We start from the raw sequence: 18686 nt of genomic DNA, 5'->3' as shown, positions 1-18686 counted from the left end.
CGCTGAATCTCAGATATGCGTAAGTTTTTCTTGTGAAACATTTGCGTCCTAACGATTACTCCACAAATTCCTGACGGCCTGATGTGTTGCATTGTAGAAAGATTCTTGTGATTTAACTGGTTTGGCACCAAAAACATAATAATTATTATTTATTTTTATTTTCTCGACCCAGTTTTATTGATAAATAACAGGGTCTGTACACTGCGTATGTCCAGACACACATTTTTCTGTCATCTCTGTTTTCGACTACGTTTTATGGTGAATTTTGCTTCAGAAAAAGCTTCAGTCTGAAGCAAAACCTATGAGTTCAGCGTTTTCAGAACTTTGAGCATCAGCTATTAAAGCAAAGCTAAAAGACAACTGTGCGTAATATCGTCTCCAGTGTGTTTTACGCACGTTATGGCTCATGACCTCCAATTTGTTCCCACCCCATGCCCTCACATATGACTCAAATGGTGATAAAAAAAAAAAAAAAGTGTGGACCTCTAGGAATTTATTGTGGTTTTCAGACTGCAGCACCGACCAGCAGAGAACAGTCTGAAGGGGGACGTGCGCCACAGCAGGATACGACGCCAGGGCGGCCGTAAAGCTAGTCTAGCTCTGGGGCACTTTAGAGCCGTATACCCCCCCCCCCCCCCCAAAGGTTATTGTCCAATATTGTCCACCACTCTGTAAAGACGATGGGGGGAGACGAGTTGACTCTGTAAACATTCAGCATCCTTTCTCCTTTTTCAGGGTGTCGTGGGCCATAGCATCCTTTAGCCTGTGATCAGTCACTGAAGCCAGAGACTCACTTGTGAGCGAAGGTTCGCTTTCTTTCACTGTCTAGATGACGAAAGGCGACGCCATCATCACCTATGTGACAATCAAAGTGGATATTCGGTCTGGTCATCAGATGAACTTATCAATATTTGACTTTGGAAAATATCATAAATGCTGGGTTTGCAGTTAAAATTCACTGACTTTTTAGTGGCACTGATGCATTTCTCATTAATACAATTACATCCTTGATTTTGGACCAAATCAAAGCCCATATTTTCTTGTGGGCTTCGCTGTGATCATACAAAAAACATTTGTATGATTAAATATGAGCTGTGGTGGGCCTACATGGATGAATACGCCAGGTGGAGATGTACACTGTTTAAAGCCTGGACCGAAAGTCCTGAAATCTTCGTGTGACCCGCTAAACTAAAACTGAAAAGCCCCGCAGCACCTGATCATCCCTTTAACGTCTCAGTCCACTCACCTATGGGCTTTCCACTGAGCAATAGGGGCTTCGACAGAGGGGTTCACTGTCATTCACCTTCATGTACGCAGGGAAGAGATACCCCACAGGCTTAGTAGGTTTCAATTAACGCTCGCCTTTAAAAAAAAGGGGGCGGGGGGGCGGCTTCAGATGTTGTCCTTACTGTCAAAAACGCGCGAAGACAAAAGATAGAAGCTGCCTTTAAAATAAGCTGGACTAACGGGGGTCTTTCACCTGCTAATGAGGGTGTCATTATCTGCGGGCTGAAGCTTATTATCATCAGCCAATGAATCCTGCAGGTTTTCATAAGGCGGCTTCAAAGAGAAGAGAAAACTGTTTATTTTCCACCGAAAACGCGTAAAGAGTGATTTCATTTCTACGCTGTGGTAGAGCTTTATGTCAGCCATTCAAGCCAAATTAAACATGAGTAGTAAGGTCAGGGATTTTTCAGGCTGTAGAGAAATCCAAATGAACAGTGTTAATATGTAAATGAATGTTTTACCCCATCTGAACAGTACAATAAAGTGTAGAAGAAGCTGGGAGTTAAACTGCGTTGTGTTTTCGTTTCTTCTAAAGTTTGAACCATCACTCTTTTCGATGACGGATGTGACGATTTGGGATAGATCCCGTTGAAATTGGATATTATAGAATTAAAAAAAGCCATAGAGGGGCAAATGGAAAACAGAAAGTGAGGCATGATGCATACCTCGACCCTTTTCTTTTAAAGCGACATCGAATCTCCGTGTCCAATCCATTACCGGGAGATGAGATTCAAAGTCAGAAATCTTTCCCGATGAGAAATAAATTAGTTGCATCATGCGTGGACGGCATTCACAAACACGTATATTTGTCACATCAATCAGGACACTTTTCCATCAGTGTATTAGAGGAGCGGGCTAATTATTTGATTTGAGATAGGGTTGAGTGTTTCAGGTGAAAGAAAGTTCAACTTCACAAAGCTCGGTGCTTTACACAAACCACACACAACTGTATGAAAGTTGTTCAAAATAAATTAAAACATCAATAATGACATTGCATTAACACACACCATAAATGGTAATATTTTATTTTTGGCTTTGTTACATGTTGACTGTAGAGTCCTTTTATTTCTTCAAGTTTATTAGGCCGGCTATTTTTTAGTAGGCTAAGGTTGTGGACCACTTTTTAAGTTAAACTGTGTGATTGTTTCTTTTGCTTACATATTTTTACCACTATAGCCTGTATATTTTAATGGAAACATAATTCATTAAAATATAAAGCAACATTTTCTCCGTTGTTGAGATATTGCCTAATAACTTTATAGACCACTCTTTTACTAACATTTCTCACTTATGTTTCATTAAAGTTGCCTACCGTCTTTGATTCAGCTGAAGTTTTGTTTTAGTTTTTCTGTTTACTGTAGTTTTATTTTTAAATTTATTCGTCCATCTCTGTATCCATCACTTTTAAGAGCAACACACACACAGAAAAGTGTATAATTATACAATAAGGCTTTATACAATAAAGCCTTATTGTATAATTTGCTTTGTTTTGTGGAACCATAACATTTACGATGTAGCTATGGTTTAATTGTTTAATTGTGTATCTGTATTTATTTTTACTTCTACTCGACTACCTATACATACATATATATATATACATATATATATATATATATATATATATATATATATATATATATATATATATATATATATATATATATATATGTATATATATATAGGGAGAGGGAGAGAGAGAGAGAGAGAGAGAGAGAGAGAGAATTTATTTTCTACATTTACCTTGCTGTTGCCAGACACTTTAATTTCCGATGAGTGTTTGATAGCATCCTACTCTATATTTTATTGTTCAATGAGAACTAAATGAAGAAATATAAGATGTCACTGTGCTGTGCCAAAATGATGTTTTGTCTACAATGACTAATGGAAACAAAGAACATGTAAGCTGGTCTTTATTTTAAGCTAATAAAACTAGTAAACTGGGCATACTAAGCTGCATTATATATGTATATTATACTGTAGGGCAATGGGTGGAAACTTGTAATTATTAAACTAAAGATAAATAAAAATAAACTATCTAAAGCGACATACATACATACATACATACATACATACATAAGTTTAGCATTGCTACAAGAATATGTCGTTTGTAAATGCTTGTAAATGTGCCTCAAACTATTTACCAGAAATCTCTGTAACTGCACTTAGAGGGGCGGTGCACACTCAAACCGGTGAACCGGGGCTCGTTTACATGCTGCTCTAATGATAATAAAAGAGGTGCGTATTCCTCAAAGAAATCCGCTGTGTAAGAACATCAGTTTATGAGGTATGGAACTTCTGGTTAACACGTGATCGGAAGAATGCACGAGCTGAATCGTAACCAGCAATTAGACGGTAAACAGTCAACACTGTTGTTGTTTTTATTTTTAATCTGTTCTGCTGGGTTTATGTTATAAGGGAAAAAATCTTGATGCTCAATGGCTTAATTTATGTGAACTAAAAGGAAGCCTTGTATGAGTAGGTAAACACGCATGACAAATCTCAGGCTGTGATATTAACGCGCACATCAGCATCCAACTCATACTTCAAAAATGTATTTACTTTTAATCAGCGTTTAGCCGCTGAACGTTTGCATAACTAGACCTACATGAGAAGTGCAACCATGTTGACACTAAGGGATGGAATTTGTACATCTTTTTTTTTTTATTGCGTGTAGCATCCTTTGTCCAGCAGGGGGCATGTTTGACGCACAGCAGGGAGCTAAATGTGTCAAGTTGGATCGTACAGTACTCAGCGTATGACCACTCATTATGTAAGAGAGAAGAAGAGACCATTGTCTTCAGCCTAGTGAGAGAAATAAAAAATGGAGCGGATACTCATGTTTCCTTTATTACTGAAATGTGTTTATGTATGTAAAACAGCACATAAAGAACATTTCTCTGTGCAAATACATTTGGTACTTCAACAACAACCACAGAATCTCAGAAAAAAAAAAGAAAAACGTTTTTCTAGGTCCTCTGAAATAAATACAATATGCGTACATCTGTCAAAGGTAAACCCCTTTACTTGTGTCAAATAAGAGGGTGAAAGTGCATCAAATACAAGTTGGGAAAAGGTCAAGCAGGATGATTGAACGCGACATCAGATTGAGAAGGAGAAGAGGGGGGGTTTGTTTAATAATCAGGTTAAATTGCTTTGCTCTTTCCCCCTGCAGTGAGGTAGGGATACCAAGGGCCAGAAGTGCTTATATATTTTTTTAAAAAGAAAAAAAAACCACTTTGGTGTCCAGATTGAATTCAAATTCTATATTAAATGCTGTCACGGAGTTAGAAGATATCACAGTATTCAAATTCACATGTGTCGTGGAGCACATTTAGCAGTGTAAAGGCCTCACACTGCACCCCTAATAAATAACCGTATAGGTTATAGCAACAGGAACATTCACAGGCTTTACCACTGACTCATGATAAAGCCTGTGAGCTTCAGCCTCTTTCATCCCAGTGCATTACATGCAGACCCGCAATGCCTTTCAGAGCTATAAATTACATCATCTAAATTATATTATGCTTTAGTTTACTGCAGGCACCGGAATAGCACAAACCCTCTCAGACCATATTGTACTGTTTTTCTATCTTGAATGCCTCTTCCTAATCCTAGCCACACACTGCTCACGGGGCTCTTTAAGTGTCCAGAGGTAATTATGACTCACAGGATGTCTCAAGAGCCAGAATGACACCAAATGTATCCTTTTAGGAGTTTTCCTTCATAGCTTTAAAGATGTATCACTGGCTTTTCACACATGGCTTTGAAGGAAGAAAACGGGCGGGTTTGGAAGCAGCTGGGAGTGGAGCCTGGATCATTTAGCAAACAAGGGCAGGTTGCTTCCTTCTTCAAAACCACACATTTTTCATGAGCAAGTGTGCTAAACATTGGAAACCCTGTTTCTCATTGATGTGACAGGAGGGGGAAATCCCTTCCAGCACCCACAGCTGGGTGCTGTCTGCAGCAGGAGGCCCGTGCATGATTTCCATTATTATAACAGTGACGTTTTGCTTCATTCAGCAACAAGGTGAGGCACACGAGTCAGGAGACACACCGTCTCTTCCAATTAAAAATAAAAAAAAATAAAATAAACCTATTAAAAAAAAGCCTTGACCTTTCAGTAGCCAAACATGCACAAATGTAGCAAAACACAGGTTCAAAATCACAAGCTTTGCAGTTTTCCTGCAGTGGTACCCTGCAGGGCGAGGTTAAAGCACAAGGTTCATGAAGTGTCCTCAAGAAAGGCTGATCACTCCCACACCTCTGCACCTGTTGACTATTTACAAGGTTAGATTGTGGATGCATCTTCTACTGTACCTGCATCGGCATCTTAGAGGCTCTCCACGCAAACATATACAAGCAACCCTTCATAAGAACCAGCCTGGAAACTCAGAGATGAGATATCGGCAAATATCAGTACAATACAATAGTGCTTTGTTGAGATATGAATGAACGATCGTGGACAGTTATCATACAGTGATTGGCATAGTGGGATATGCATATTATTCAGCAGGGTAAGGTGGTGAGGGTGTCAAACCTTGGAAATAAGCACTTCAACATTCAGCCATATACAAACCAAATACAGACTTAGGCCCAGGCAGAGGGTCTAAGACTTGGAGTTCACTCATCGAGATGCCCAGACTGCAAATTCAAGTGCATAACTTAAGGGAAGAAAAAACAACATATAGGATCATGTCGGCCTATTGCTCCAACAACATGAAGGCCTTCGGGTGTTTGCTATACTCATAAAAGGCCATTTCGGGCAAGATTTATTCCTAGAAAAGTAAAGGGAGCAGGAGTTGCCAGTACTATGTACATCACCACCCACACACCCACAGCAGCCTGCAACATCTCCATCGATAGTCAGAGGCGGCAGCCTATCAGGCGTTTCTCCGGGAGTTACTGGTGGCGGATGAGCGGCCTGTCTCATGGTCCGGTCTGTATTTGAGCCAGCAGATGAGCCATGTGACGACCACCGAGAACATGGCCAAGATGCTGGCTACCGACAGGCAAATGGGTCCGCCGGCGAGGGAGGAATGCTGTGGCTGTGCACAAAGATCAGGCCCATGAACAGCAGCACCAGCATGGAGAGGAAGGAGAAGATCACGCACACGCAGCCGGTGGTCAGCGCCACCCTCTTGCAGCTCTGACAGCTGTCGTAGCGCACCGAGTCCTGGGAGAGGGTTGTGGCCGCGGACACGGTGGTGGACGGGGTCGCCTGACTGGCGCTGGACGCCCCTCCTCCCGGCGGAGGGCGACGAGAGCCGGGTGCAGCGGGGAGGGTACGGCGGCAAAGCGTCCTGAGGCAGGGGGTCCGAGTCGATGTAGAGCGGGAAATCCTCCGTCACCTTAGTGTTGTTGGGGAGGTTCTGTATCCGATAATCAGGAACCGGGGTCCGGTGGCGACAGACGGGGCAGCTGATGCGCCATGGCCGCTCCTCCCGAAGGTGAAGCGTGTTCAGGCACTCCTCGCAAAACGTGTGCAGGCACTCTAGGATCTTGGGAGCCCGGCGGTCAAGGTCGAAATAATTGTAGCAGATTTTGCACTCGTACTCCTCGTAGGGAAACGCCGAGGAGGCCTCGCCGGGGGGTTCCGCTCCACTCGATGCCAGATCTACCTCTGCCATGTCATCTTTCGCCATTCACATTCTCCGGTGAACACAAAGGGAGCTGGCGGACAGATGCTGATGACGGTGCACGTCTCTCCTCCTCTGCCCCCTCCTCTCCTCTCCCCTTTCATTGAAACGCCATCATCCGTGTGCAGACATCACCGCTCGTGTGTTTTCTTTTTTTGTTGTTGTTTTTGGTTCTTTTAAAAATAAAAAAAAAATCCTCCCTCAGCGTCCTTTTCACGTGGAGTCGCCCGGACTCAGTTCGGGATCCCGGTTAAATATTTCAAAAGAAGCCCTCGTTTCGTGTTCGCCTGTGTGGGAATAGATGATGTAATGGTGGTGACTCCGGTGGGAAGGTGGGGGGATGAGGAGGGGGGCTCATCCATCCAGAGAGTCCGAGCATCCCACAAAACAGAGAGAGAGAGAGAGAGAGAGAGAAAGAGAGAGAGCGAGCGAGAAAGAGAGAGAGAGGACTCTGCGTCTTAGAGTCCTGTTAGAGAGCTGCTGTTGCTGTTCCCGCTGTGGTCGTGCAGCAGGCTGCCTATGATGACAGCCATGCTGGCTGGGAATTACGTAGACCCTGGCTCACAATAGGATGCGCTTATTTGGTCAACTGGGGGCGTCAATTCTCTGTTTCCTGTAACACAGAACATCAAAACTCACACGGTGTTCTGGCAGACACAACGCGGTGTGTCACAGTGACCATCAACAAGTTTCACATACACACACTCTTCAGAATCATTTACACCTGTAGTCTGAAAAATACGTAGCTGGTGTAGGCTGTAGATGGAGGACAGACAACAATCATAGTCATAGTCTTTTCAAACTTCATACCTGCCCCAGAGGAAGTGAGGGACTAAAGCTGAAGCATAACATCTGAACATTTAGGGCAAATCTAATTAGGCGTTGGGTTATCAAATTAAACTCTAAAGTATGAACATGAGCTCTCAAATGAGAACCCTTTGGAGAGGTATTTTAAAGAATGAGCAGAATTGAAATCATCTGAGACACACATTTGGTTTGAGCTAAGGCCAGGGTTCTCAACATGCAGCACGCCGGCCAGTGGTGGCCCCTCTCTCATCTTATGCGGTCCCTCAAACGTGAAAGGAAAGAACGCATTAATTCATACAGAGTTGTAGGGGAGGCGAATACTAATGCAATCAAATGCATCCTACACCCCTTTTCACCTGATGTCGGAACCTTCCATTCCATCAAGTCGCTGCGGGCTGTGTCAGCCTGACTTGTAGTTACATTTCTAGGGAGCTGCACTTCAGGTTAAGTAGAAAGTCACTTTGTAGAGTTAGAGTTTCCAGTTATGTCGTTACAATGCAGATTTCCCACAGAAGTCTAAATCAGGCATAAAAGGTGACAATTCAGAGATTTTTTACGACCTACCCTGATACATATGTATTTCTAGTAGTTCCTCTCTCACACCGCAAAATACAGGAAGGAGCAAACTGACTCACTAACATTTGCAGCACGCAATTTACTGCTAATTGGCCTAAGTGTGTCTTATTTTTGCATTTAATATTGAAATGAACTGACTGCACCTGTGTTTAGAAAACTGTGCAACTTTTGTAAACACCTGTAGAACTAACCACACCTATAAGCGCTATTTCACCCTGTTTAGTAAACCTGGCCCACAGTGGCACACTGGGTGTGAAAAGAGAATCCCAAGCTCTGGTTTATTTGTGCAAGGGACCAACTGCCCAGAAAGCCAGCATCCATGGTGCATTTGCAGAATGTGTGAGGACACCATGAATGCTGAATGTCATACACAGGTTCTGCCACGCAGAGTTGTCTTTTTCAAAGAAGCTGTTGCTTATTTCAGAAAGCCGGTACCTTGCATTATAGCAGGATGGTTCCATAGATGAATAGTGTGGAGTAACTGCTGCCCAGATCAACTGAAAAGAGTCGGAACAATAAGCAGTGAAAAGCACAGCAAAGAACACCCTCGGACTGTTAAGAAGCCAACCTCCTATTATATGATCGAGCAAGATGGAAATATTTTTATTCCAAATCTACAGCAACTGAGCTCCTGAGTTCCCAAACACCTGCAATATCAGTGATGTCAGCACAAGCACAAAGAAGAGGTGATGCAACACAGTAATAAGCACCGTGTTATCATATTTAAAATGAGCAAATATTTGAACCTGTCAGTTTTCATTGTACCCTTTCCATCTGAAGAGGTTAAATGATGTCTGAATCACCGCATTCTGTTTGTAATAACATTTTACTTTGCACTCTAACAGGATTGTATAACCGATTTTTGTATCAGGTCCCAAGTAACCACGGGTAAGTTAGTTTACTGTTTGGTTATTCAATGATATGAGAATATGAGCACCAACAATGAGTTTAGAATTTGCACATATGAAAGTGAACATGATAATGTCTACAGAATGGTCACAATTGACCTGTATTCACCTCAGAGCTGTTCCCAATCAAAGCTCACTGCTATATTTAAACTGTACAGTTAAGTCTCTGCTGTGGTGAAAATCACAGGCAGATTAATTTTGTGGATAACCACCTCATGACCATAAAATGTTGATTTAGGTAATAAGCATTTTTTGAGGTTGAATTGAACATGTGCATTTGGGCTTCGTGGAATAATGTTTATTATTATTTTAAATCAATGATCAATTAATTATTGATAGAAAAACAAATAGTTATTATTAAGAAAATACCTATAGCCTGCAGAATATGATGGAGTAGTGTGCCCCTGGCAAAGGTTTCCACTTGGTTATCTGACACATGACACAAAAAAACAAACCATTTAAATTAAATCATCAACTTTACAATAATTTAGCTCAATAAAAACATAAAAGAAATCTTAAGCTTAAAAGACCAGAAAAATTTTAAATAAATTGAATACTATAGACTGAAGTCTGATGGGCTAAATCTTATCTTAAGCTCGGGAGAAAAGGCAAGTCATTACAAGAAAACATAAAGTTTCAGAAAAGCCTGTTAAACCTCTTAGAGCATGCATGTGGTCTGAGCCTGTGGGAGAAGCACATCACTGAATCTGATATCTACGAGATAAACCAATTATTGGAAAAGGGAGACTTGTGTTTTGAGACAAATGCTCACAGTTATGGCAGTTTACTGCAATAAGCCACACAGTTTGACTTTTCAGACACTCCATAGTAATAACTCAGTAATAATCCTCCTGACATGCTGATTTAACTTAAAACCTTCTATGAGCACAGCCTTGGACCACTGAACTTCTGTTGTGCGGTTGTCAGCAACATGAAGATACAGTCCCGTCAAAAGCCCTGCTATCATGGACATGCCATAAATCTTCCTCGTGCTTGCTATAAATACTTGATGATAACACCTGATCCAGCCCGGTATAAAGGTCGCACTAACTTTTAGCTACTGGTGAGCAACTAAAGACTACCGGGTCAGCCCCCTTTTGTAGCTAGCCCCGCCTCGCTTCGCACACCTGTGACGCACGGCCAGCCGCACCTGTACGCCCTTCTACACCCTGCCCCCTGGGATGCGCCCCTGCTTGGGCTCATATCACTTTCCACTACTCCTCCTGTCCTCATCACCCACTTCCTCTCCTTAGTTTGTGTGTGTGTGTGTATGTGCGTCTTTGTGTGAGTGTGTATTCCGGTTCCCCTTTCGCGCTGCATGGAGCTCCTGACTTACCTCCACGATTCAGAGCTCGTGGCCCGGTTCCAGCGGCGATGCGGACTCTTCCTCGTCGAAAGCGCGCATCTCAAGCCCGAGAGACCACGTGGGCAGCTGGTGAGGGACAGATTGGACCACCAGGACAGCAATTCCAACTATAAATACAAGGAGAATGGATGCGCTTCACGTGTAAGCTTTCTTCTTTGGTTCAATCAAAGCACCGGAGTGAAGGTGTTCATTTTTATTTATTCATTTATTTAATTCCTGCTATGCGGCATTAAATCCAGTAGGATAAAGCACACATTTGGTGGCGAATCTCTGAGAATTCACTTTCGGGTTAATTAGATTTATTTGAGATTATGCAAAACAAGCTGTCTGGCTTTTCCCGTTTGACTGGCTGCTTCTGTCAGCCAGCAGATCACCATGTGCACTATAACAAGTTGGGTCACACACTAACATGTAACAGTGGCCTTGTTGTTTTTCTAAGTAATGCCACTGAGTGAAGATGCAGTCAGGTTACATTCTGACTTAAGAATGAAAGATTTCTTGATAAACGGAGCAGCACAAAGCGATATGGATGTTTTTAAAGACTAGGAAGCCTCAGTAACTGCAGTATATTTCCTTCTATGAGGCTTATATACCGACAGAAAAGGCTGTGATGTCCTCTGTGGCTCTGGAGGACCTTTGCCAGGTTAATTTTCCCCCATTATGCTGCAGTGATGTAGTAAGTGTGTCTAGGAAATGTTTATAACATAAAGTGTGAGTAACAAAGTGGAAGTGCCAGGTTTGAAAGCAGTGGGGATTTACTAGGCAATGTGAGGTTTAATAGGAGAGGCTAAGCAGTTGCATTATGGGAGATGTTGGAACCATGAGATTAAAACTGCAATTTAGGTATCTCTGTGAATCCACTGGTTTCATGATAGTGACACAACATGCTTGAGTAAAGGAATTCTATAGGCTTCAAACTCCCTGCTTTTTAAATAAGGAAGCTTTAAAAGAAAATGATATGTCGCAAACAAAAGGTGTGTCTGGTCTGATCTGATCTGACAGACAGCCAGGCATTATCTGTAGGCAGCTTGTTCCATGATGTTTGCATTTCATTTGCAGGACTGCGGCAGGCCTCGGTACGAGGTGAGGAACTGGCCGTTGCACTTCCTCTTCCTGCTGTCGGCCAGCCTCGGGCATGAAATCTTCTACATCACCTGTCTGCCCAACATACATTGGAGTGTGGACCCTTTCCTGTGCCGCCGCCTTCTCAACATGTGGGCCGTAAGTCGCAGCTGGAGAGTGTGTCTTTGTGTGTGTGTGTGAGTGTGTATGTGTCAGTCAGACTGCATTAGCGTGCACAAGCCTCCAGTCTGATGTCTATTTCCTTCACAATGCCACCTCTCTTCTCTCTGCTTCTCTGCCTTCCTCTCTTCACCTTTCAACCTCCTTTCATCCTTGCCCCCCCCTTCCAGTGACCTGTCTCTGACACCATCATGTGCATATATCCCCAGGCCTTGGGGTGGGGGGCACAGGGGCCAGCCTGACCAGGACCCCTGACATGGTGAAAGGCCACACATGAGGACACATCAGTGGGAAAGTACTGTTAGGAGCTCCCCTTCAGATGTGTATTCTGGCAGAATCGAGCACATGATGACCCTGAAAACATGTCAAACCCCAGAAGGAGTCTAGATGTAGACATGCAGACACAGACAGACAGCCTCACTCTTTGCAGTGTGTGTGATGGGCAGTGTGTTTTTGTGCCCTTTGTGCCCCTGCCCCTAAAGCTGGGTGGATGCCCTGTATCTGAACTCCGTGTTTTTTGGGGGTGGGGTGGATTGGATATCATTCTTCTGGAATCCTGGCTGCACCATGCCCCTGTGTGAACTTTCAAACATACACATAAACAGCTACACACACATACACACACACACACTCACAGTCCCCATCTCACTCGCTAAACACACTCATTGCCCTCCCTCTAGTTAGACATTACCAGCGTTACTGTGTGCTCTCCTCCCCCTGCTCTACCAGCAGAGTGTTTTATTGGCCTCGTCAGTGCATTTGAGCTTTCTCTCTCTGGACCCACTATTTGGTCTGTCAGCCCTCGGGGCGTGTCAGCCCGCACCTCTAACTTCTCACAGCGCCCCGCCATTGTGTCGGTGGAGTTATCTGAGGTTCATGGAGGGCTTTGTACCCCCCGTCCTCTCTTCTGTCGCGCACATAAACAGCAAATCTTCGCCCCGGCAGCACGGATGCCACATGCACCCTTGTGTCCTTCACTGCTCGCTCTTGGCTTTACTTAAACAATGACTTTGGTTGACTTAGAAAACAGTTACTGTGCCTAACCATATGGTCATGAATTACACAGGTGTCATTGTAACATAGCGTTATGCAAATCACATGTGCTGTCAAAAATTTAAGGTTTACATCCAGACAGTGGCATAGCTTTTGTTTTTTTTAACCACATTAGGTGTTCTAATATGATGTTCCAACATAGAGATAAAAACTAATTTTATTCCCAGAAAAAGCCACTTGTAACAAAATGTTAGAACAAGCTATTTGATACAGATGAGATTATTCTCAAATTGAAAAGTAAAGGCCCGCTCAGCAAAGTCAATTCTGTAGAAACTTACAAAGGAGCACCGGAGGATCGTACTCTAAATCATAAAAGTTAAAAGAACTGCTTAAAACTGTTCCCAGAAGAATAACAGTTTCCACTTCCTTATTAAAGCTATTGCAGTAAATTGCAGAAACCATGCTGTGGGGACCTGGCATATTGGCTCCACAGCCATATTACGGAGGAACGTGACTACCAGATTGCCCATTGTACAAACCCAGCCCCTATTATTTGTAGTTAAGGAGTCATGAAGTCAGGAAAGTTAAACTTTTCAAGGCTTTATTGTAAAAGGAATCCTGTGATGTTCAATCTGAACACAATGGGTTTTTTTCCTGGACTCTACTACAGGAGCAAAGTGATCTAAGTAATAGGTGGGTGGGGACTTTGCTTGTGATGACCATTTTATATGACATCATGTAGAGCCAACAGTATATAAAAAACTGTCAGACTCCGAGCAGTCAGACCTGGATCAAAGAGATTATCTGTACATACACTGACCTTTGAACTTTGGTCATGTTTAATAGTGGCAGCCACTATGAGAGAAAATAAAATAAAGAATGATAGGTATACTTTAAAAAGACAAAATAATAAAGTAAATTTAAACATAAAATTATCCAAAAAGTAAGTATTATAGAAAAAAAAGCACCGCACAGTGTTTTAATGATTCTACATGTTATCTGAACATTATGTTGGTGTATAAGCTCAGTTTTAAGGAAATCCATGATAGAACCTCTTGAAGCTATGATATCAGTGGTTATAATCACTGATACTTTACTTGTTGTGTGCATTCATTAACAGGTCCTACCATGATTTATCACAATAATTCTGATGACACATGTATTTTACAGCACCTTGGAGGTCATATATTAGAAAAATATATGAGCTAGCCACCCAGTTTTGAGCTAAGCTAAGCCCGCTTAGCATGTCACCATGAACTAACATTCTTGTGTTTCTGACTTATAAACAGTAGCCTGTGGGAAAGCCAATCTCCTCCACACACACACACACCTACACACACACACACACACACACACACTCATTTTCATGTCTTAGTGAGGACATCTAATTGACATAATGCTTCTCCTAGCCGCTTACACTAACCCTAACGATCAAAAATGAATGCCTAACCCAAACCCTTAGGTTAAACCTAGCCATAGCCTAATTGTAACAATGACACTAAAACCACATTTTGAGCCTCAAAAATGCCTTTAAACTTGTGGGGATGGGCATTTTGTCCCCATAAGTGACTGTTGGTCCCCACAAGTCTAGTGACATGCCAATTTTCTGTCCTCACAAAGATGTCTTAACAAGTACTCACACCGACACATACACATGCATGCACGCATGCACAGAGTCTCATCTACATGTTGACAGATCAAAGTCCAAAGCTGCTCTGGCCTCGATCAATACACTTATTCACAGGATCACTCAGAGCATGTGTGAGCTATCTTTAACTCTTCCCCTAATGTGGCCAGACTGTCCTTGGGTCAGCCTGTTTGATGTGACCGTTACAATGAGACACTGGGGTGACAGCTTCACTGGAGGCAGCTGAATGTGATGTTTGTGTGGATGGTGAGTTCAGAGGGTGGTGGAGGGGTATCATATCATGCAAGCACTTGAACTGGTATGCAGATCCATTGTGTGAAGGCAGACGGTGGGGGTGCACACTAGTATGGATTATTGCTTGAATACACAGTTGTGATGTATGAAAGGGGTTGGGTTTGCCATTGTCTGACCTCAGTTTATTGTTCACCTCCTGGAGCCAATTATTCTGTCTGTCTCAGTTTGTGTGGGTACAGTCAGTGTAGACGCAAATATTGCAATAACACACTTCGTATTCAGTCATGACCAGAGGACAGGGAGAGAAGGAACAGAGTAGTTTGGCATGAGGAAAACATAAAGAGGTTTGTGAGCTCTGGTTTGCCACCAGAGCTCACAGTGAGAGATACTGTCCATATCCGATGCAATTCTCCAAAGCAGAAGTGCCTTAAATGTGCATTCTTTCTTCTGGCCTTTAGGGGTGATTATATAAAAGTCTAGGAGAAAAGGTCACTATCAGTCACTTGATTTGTGATGTCAGTAAACACTTACCTAATTCCCCAGTCCCAATTTCTAGGAACTGGTCGGTTTGGCAGTTAAGTACAACGTTTACTTTTAAGGTGGACTTTCTTCATTTCCGGTTTCCATTTCCCTTTCTCAAGTTTCACTGCTGCTCGGTGTTTAGTTAGTGAATGTTTGCAGACAAAATGACTATAGGTGACTGCTATAATCTTTAAGTGACCAGCACTACCTTTGCAACCAATTTTACCTAGCACAACCCCCAGCAACCACTGCGCAACTGGTTGCAGAATACGATTAGATGTTCCCAGGGGGGTCCCAGACTGGCATCTAGGCCTGTGTGACAGGCCTAGTAGGTTTGTGCTTTTATTCACTACTTTCACCAAGTCAAACTTCATACAATATGATTTTTAAAAAGATAATATGCAGTCTAGGAATGGCACAAAGGGTCACAACAGATGGCAGCTCACATATTTGATTTGGTAGATTTGGAGACCAAATACCCTCCATGACGGATTTGTGTCTCTTTCTATCCCACCTATGAACACAGCAACCCTCAAGAAGAGGTTTTATCAGTCCAAGCTCTGATTTCATCCTCATCCAGCACATTATTTATATTGTTTAAGATTGAGACGGATGTTCAGTGTCCTCACACAATTGGTCCTATCATTTTTCTCTGTGTCTATCTGCATCTGTTTCTCTAAATAGTTGCTGCACTAACAGCGGGTCAGAAGATGTGCTCTTATATCATTTGCCATGGTAACAAGAGTTTCCTGATTACAGTGTCAGTGGAGATGGTAATAACAACCTCTCTATTCTTTCCCTTAAACACATACATTAGTATCCTATCTCCCTCTCCATGAACTAGCCTCCCTGCTTCTTGCTAAGACAGCCATTCATTAAATATACAAGGCAGAGCTTTAAATAAACCTGGAGCTGGAGCAGGCTGCCCCATCGAGGGCCACTGGGGATCTCATGAAAGAGAATAGGCAGCACATTTGGCAGGACACACACATCGATACACCCCCCCAGCACGCGTGCACACCTCGCGTCGACTGTGTCATTGTGTCAGAACCCCTCTGTCTCACCATACCAGCTGGAGACGCTGCATCAGCAACCTCTACTTTCTTCAGTCGTCTGTTTCTTGCAGTAGGTTTTGTTACCATACTACTGCAGCATCTGCACTTTATACAAGTGTGAGTCTCTGCTCTAGGGCAGTTTTTCTTTTTTGAGTGGGGACGATGATTACTTATTTATGAGATTGTGTGGTTAGCTTTAAAGTAGGATCCTTGCTTCCTCTTTGCATTATTTTATGATCTAATTTCTGCTTTTGTGGACAGCATACTTTAGTACACTTCTGCAGCATTTCTTATTGCTTTATTGTAATAATGCACCATTGAGGTAGGGATGGCAGATATATACCATTTGAAGCCAACAACACGATACCATAATGCACTACTAAAGCTGTGCTTCTCTATCGTTTGCAGTTAGTGATGTACGTCGGCCAGGTGATGAAGGACCTCCTGAAGCTGCCTCGCCCTTTCTCTCCCCCTGTTGTCAAGCTGGAGATGCGTGTGGACGCAGAATATGGACTGCCCTCCACCCATGCCATGGCAGCAACTGCCATCTCCTTCACACTTTTACTAAGCGCCACCTCCAGAATACAGGTGAGCATTCAGGGAAACATGAAACACAGCAAGCAAGCTTAATGATATGTTCCAAACTAGCTCAGATTCACTTTCCTGAGTTTTCAACATCATCCCAGAATTTCCACGGGCGAATGAAGCTGGCTTAGATCTAAAATGAGTCACAGCAACAATAAGGACAAAGCTATCAACCAGTAAATTTCACTCTCGCTATCACATTTTGGGAACTATGGGGACCATAATTTACAAAATAATGTCATGTTCTGTTCAATATGTGTTCAAACCTGCGCCCATAGGCTCATCAGGAAACCAAATCGTGTTTTTACATAGACTTGTATACAACAGGAGCTTTCCTGATTTTGCAACCACACCAGTTGTCCCCTCCTGGCAAGAAAGCCAGTTTAGCTTCACTTGTCAGACCCCAAAGTCACTACAGTCAATGCACATTACACTTCAGCCATGACCATCTGGAGCTTCTTTACAATGTTTGTCTGTACAAAACCGAAGTACATCACATACAATTTGTTGGGTTTCCATGACACTGCAGCTTTGAGGGAAATGTATCAAAATCTGCTTGATGGATTGCCATAAAATTTGCTGCCCAAAATTAGGATTAAGCAAGCACTTTGCGACAGTGGAAAGAAAAAAACTCTCTTTTAACAGGAAGAAACCTCCAGCAGAACGATGGGAGGGGCGGCCATCTGCTGTGACAGGTGGGGTTGAGGGGAGGGACACAGGATAAAACACATGATGTGGAAGAGAGCCAGAGATTAATAATAACTAATGATTAAGAATGATGTGTAAATTGATACCGAGTGATGTGTAAACACATAGAAAGGGAAAAAGGTGAGTGAAGAAGAAACACTCATTGGATCATGGTAATCCCCCAGCAACCTAGGCATATTGCACTATAATTAAGGGAGGATTCAGGGTCACCTGATCCAGCTTTTAAGACTTTTTAAGCCTAATCTTAAAAGTAAAGAGCTTGTCTGTCTCCAGAATGGAGAGTTGGGAGAGTTGGGAACTGGGAGCTGGTTCCACAGAAGTGGAGCCGATAAACTGAAGGCTTTGCCTCCCATTCTACTTTTAAATATCCTGGGCACCCCAAATAAACCAGCAGTCTAAGCGCGAAGTGTTCTAATGGAGTGATACAGGACTATGAGGTCTTCAAGAAAAGATATGTGACCTGATTATTCAAGGCCTTGTACGTGTGGACTTATGTGAAAGAGGAAAATGAAATAGCATTTTACTATCAGATTCTGCACTTGCTCTGCAATGCTGAAAAACCTGACAAATACCAACTTATATAACTTCAGGCTCTAACATTTATCTCTTTTCTTAAATGTTCATCAAACTTGGGGTCACAGGCTACGCCCTTGACAGGGCATCCCAGGGCTAACACAACAAGATGATCAGAATATAACATAATCAGATAGTTTTTAGTGTGGTTCTACAAACTATTTCTTGATTCACTATTGAGATAATATTACTGAAACTGTAATAGTCATGGCTCATTACCATTGCCTACCACAGATGATGTATTTCATCTGCTATTAGAGTTGGGAAGTGTTGGCTAAGTGGATGTTGAACTGTAATTCAGACACTAGGTTTCTAATTAGAAGTGCTATTAAACTGCCATTGGATTTTATGGACCGCAGTAAGATTGGGTGTTGAGTTATCCCAGCTAAATGATCGTTTTCTCTCAGATCCAAGTGTCGTCACTGGGATCCTGAGGATGGCGGTTTGGGATGAAGGGAGTGGCCCAGCTGTCCATCACAGAGTCGTGCCTGAGCTGTTGGACAATGGGTGGGGAAGGGCGGGGCCAGCAGTCACCATCAGTCACCA

At 42.7% G+C, this 18686-nt stretch overlaps 1 protein-coding gene across 2 annotated transcripts in view; it reads left to right on the top strand.

Annotated features, from left to right (window-relative positions):
- Positions 1 to 10342: 10342 nt before the first annotated feature.
- The window catches only part of sgpp2 (sphingosine-1-phosphate phosphatase 2), a 13997-nt gene continuing 5653 nt past the window's right edge, over positions 10343 to 18686 (top strand). Inside the window, exons 1-3 of one of the 2 annotated variants that reach the window (XM_005461724.4) lie at positions 10343 to 10721; positions 11640 to 11801; positions 16683 to 16862. In XM_005461724.4, the coding sequence (XP_005461781.1) occupies positions 10533 to 10721; positions 11640 to 11801; positions 16683 to 16862 (531 nt within the window). In that variant the 5' untranslated portion in view covers positions 10343 to 10532. Of the gene's footprint in view, positions 10722 to 11639; positions 11802 to 14575; positions 14710 to 16682; positions 16863 to 18686 lie in introns of those variants that run through there. The other variant, XM_025898211.1, reaches the window with a different exon arrangement.

The sequence above is a fragment of the Oreochromis niloticus genome, linkage group LG14 (assembly GCF_001858045.2).
Source record: "Oreochromis niloticus isolate F11D_XX linkage group LG14, O_niloticus_UMD_NMBU, whole genome shotgun sequence".
Lineage (NCBI taxonomy): Eukaryota > Metazoa > Chordata > Actinopteri > Cichliformes > Cichlidae > Oreochromis > Oreochromis niloticus.
Note: the sequence above shows the minus strand (reverse complement) of the source record. Positions and strands in the feature narration are given on the sequence as shown.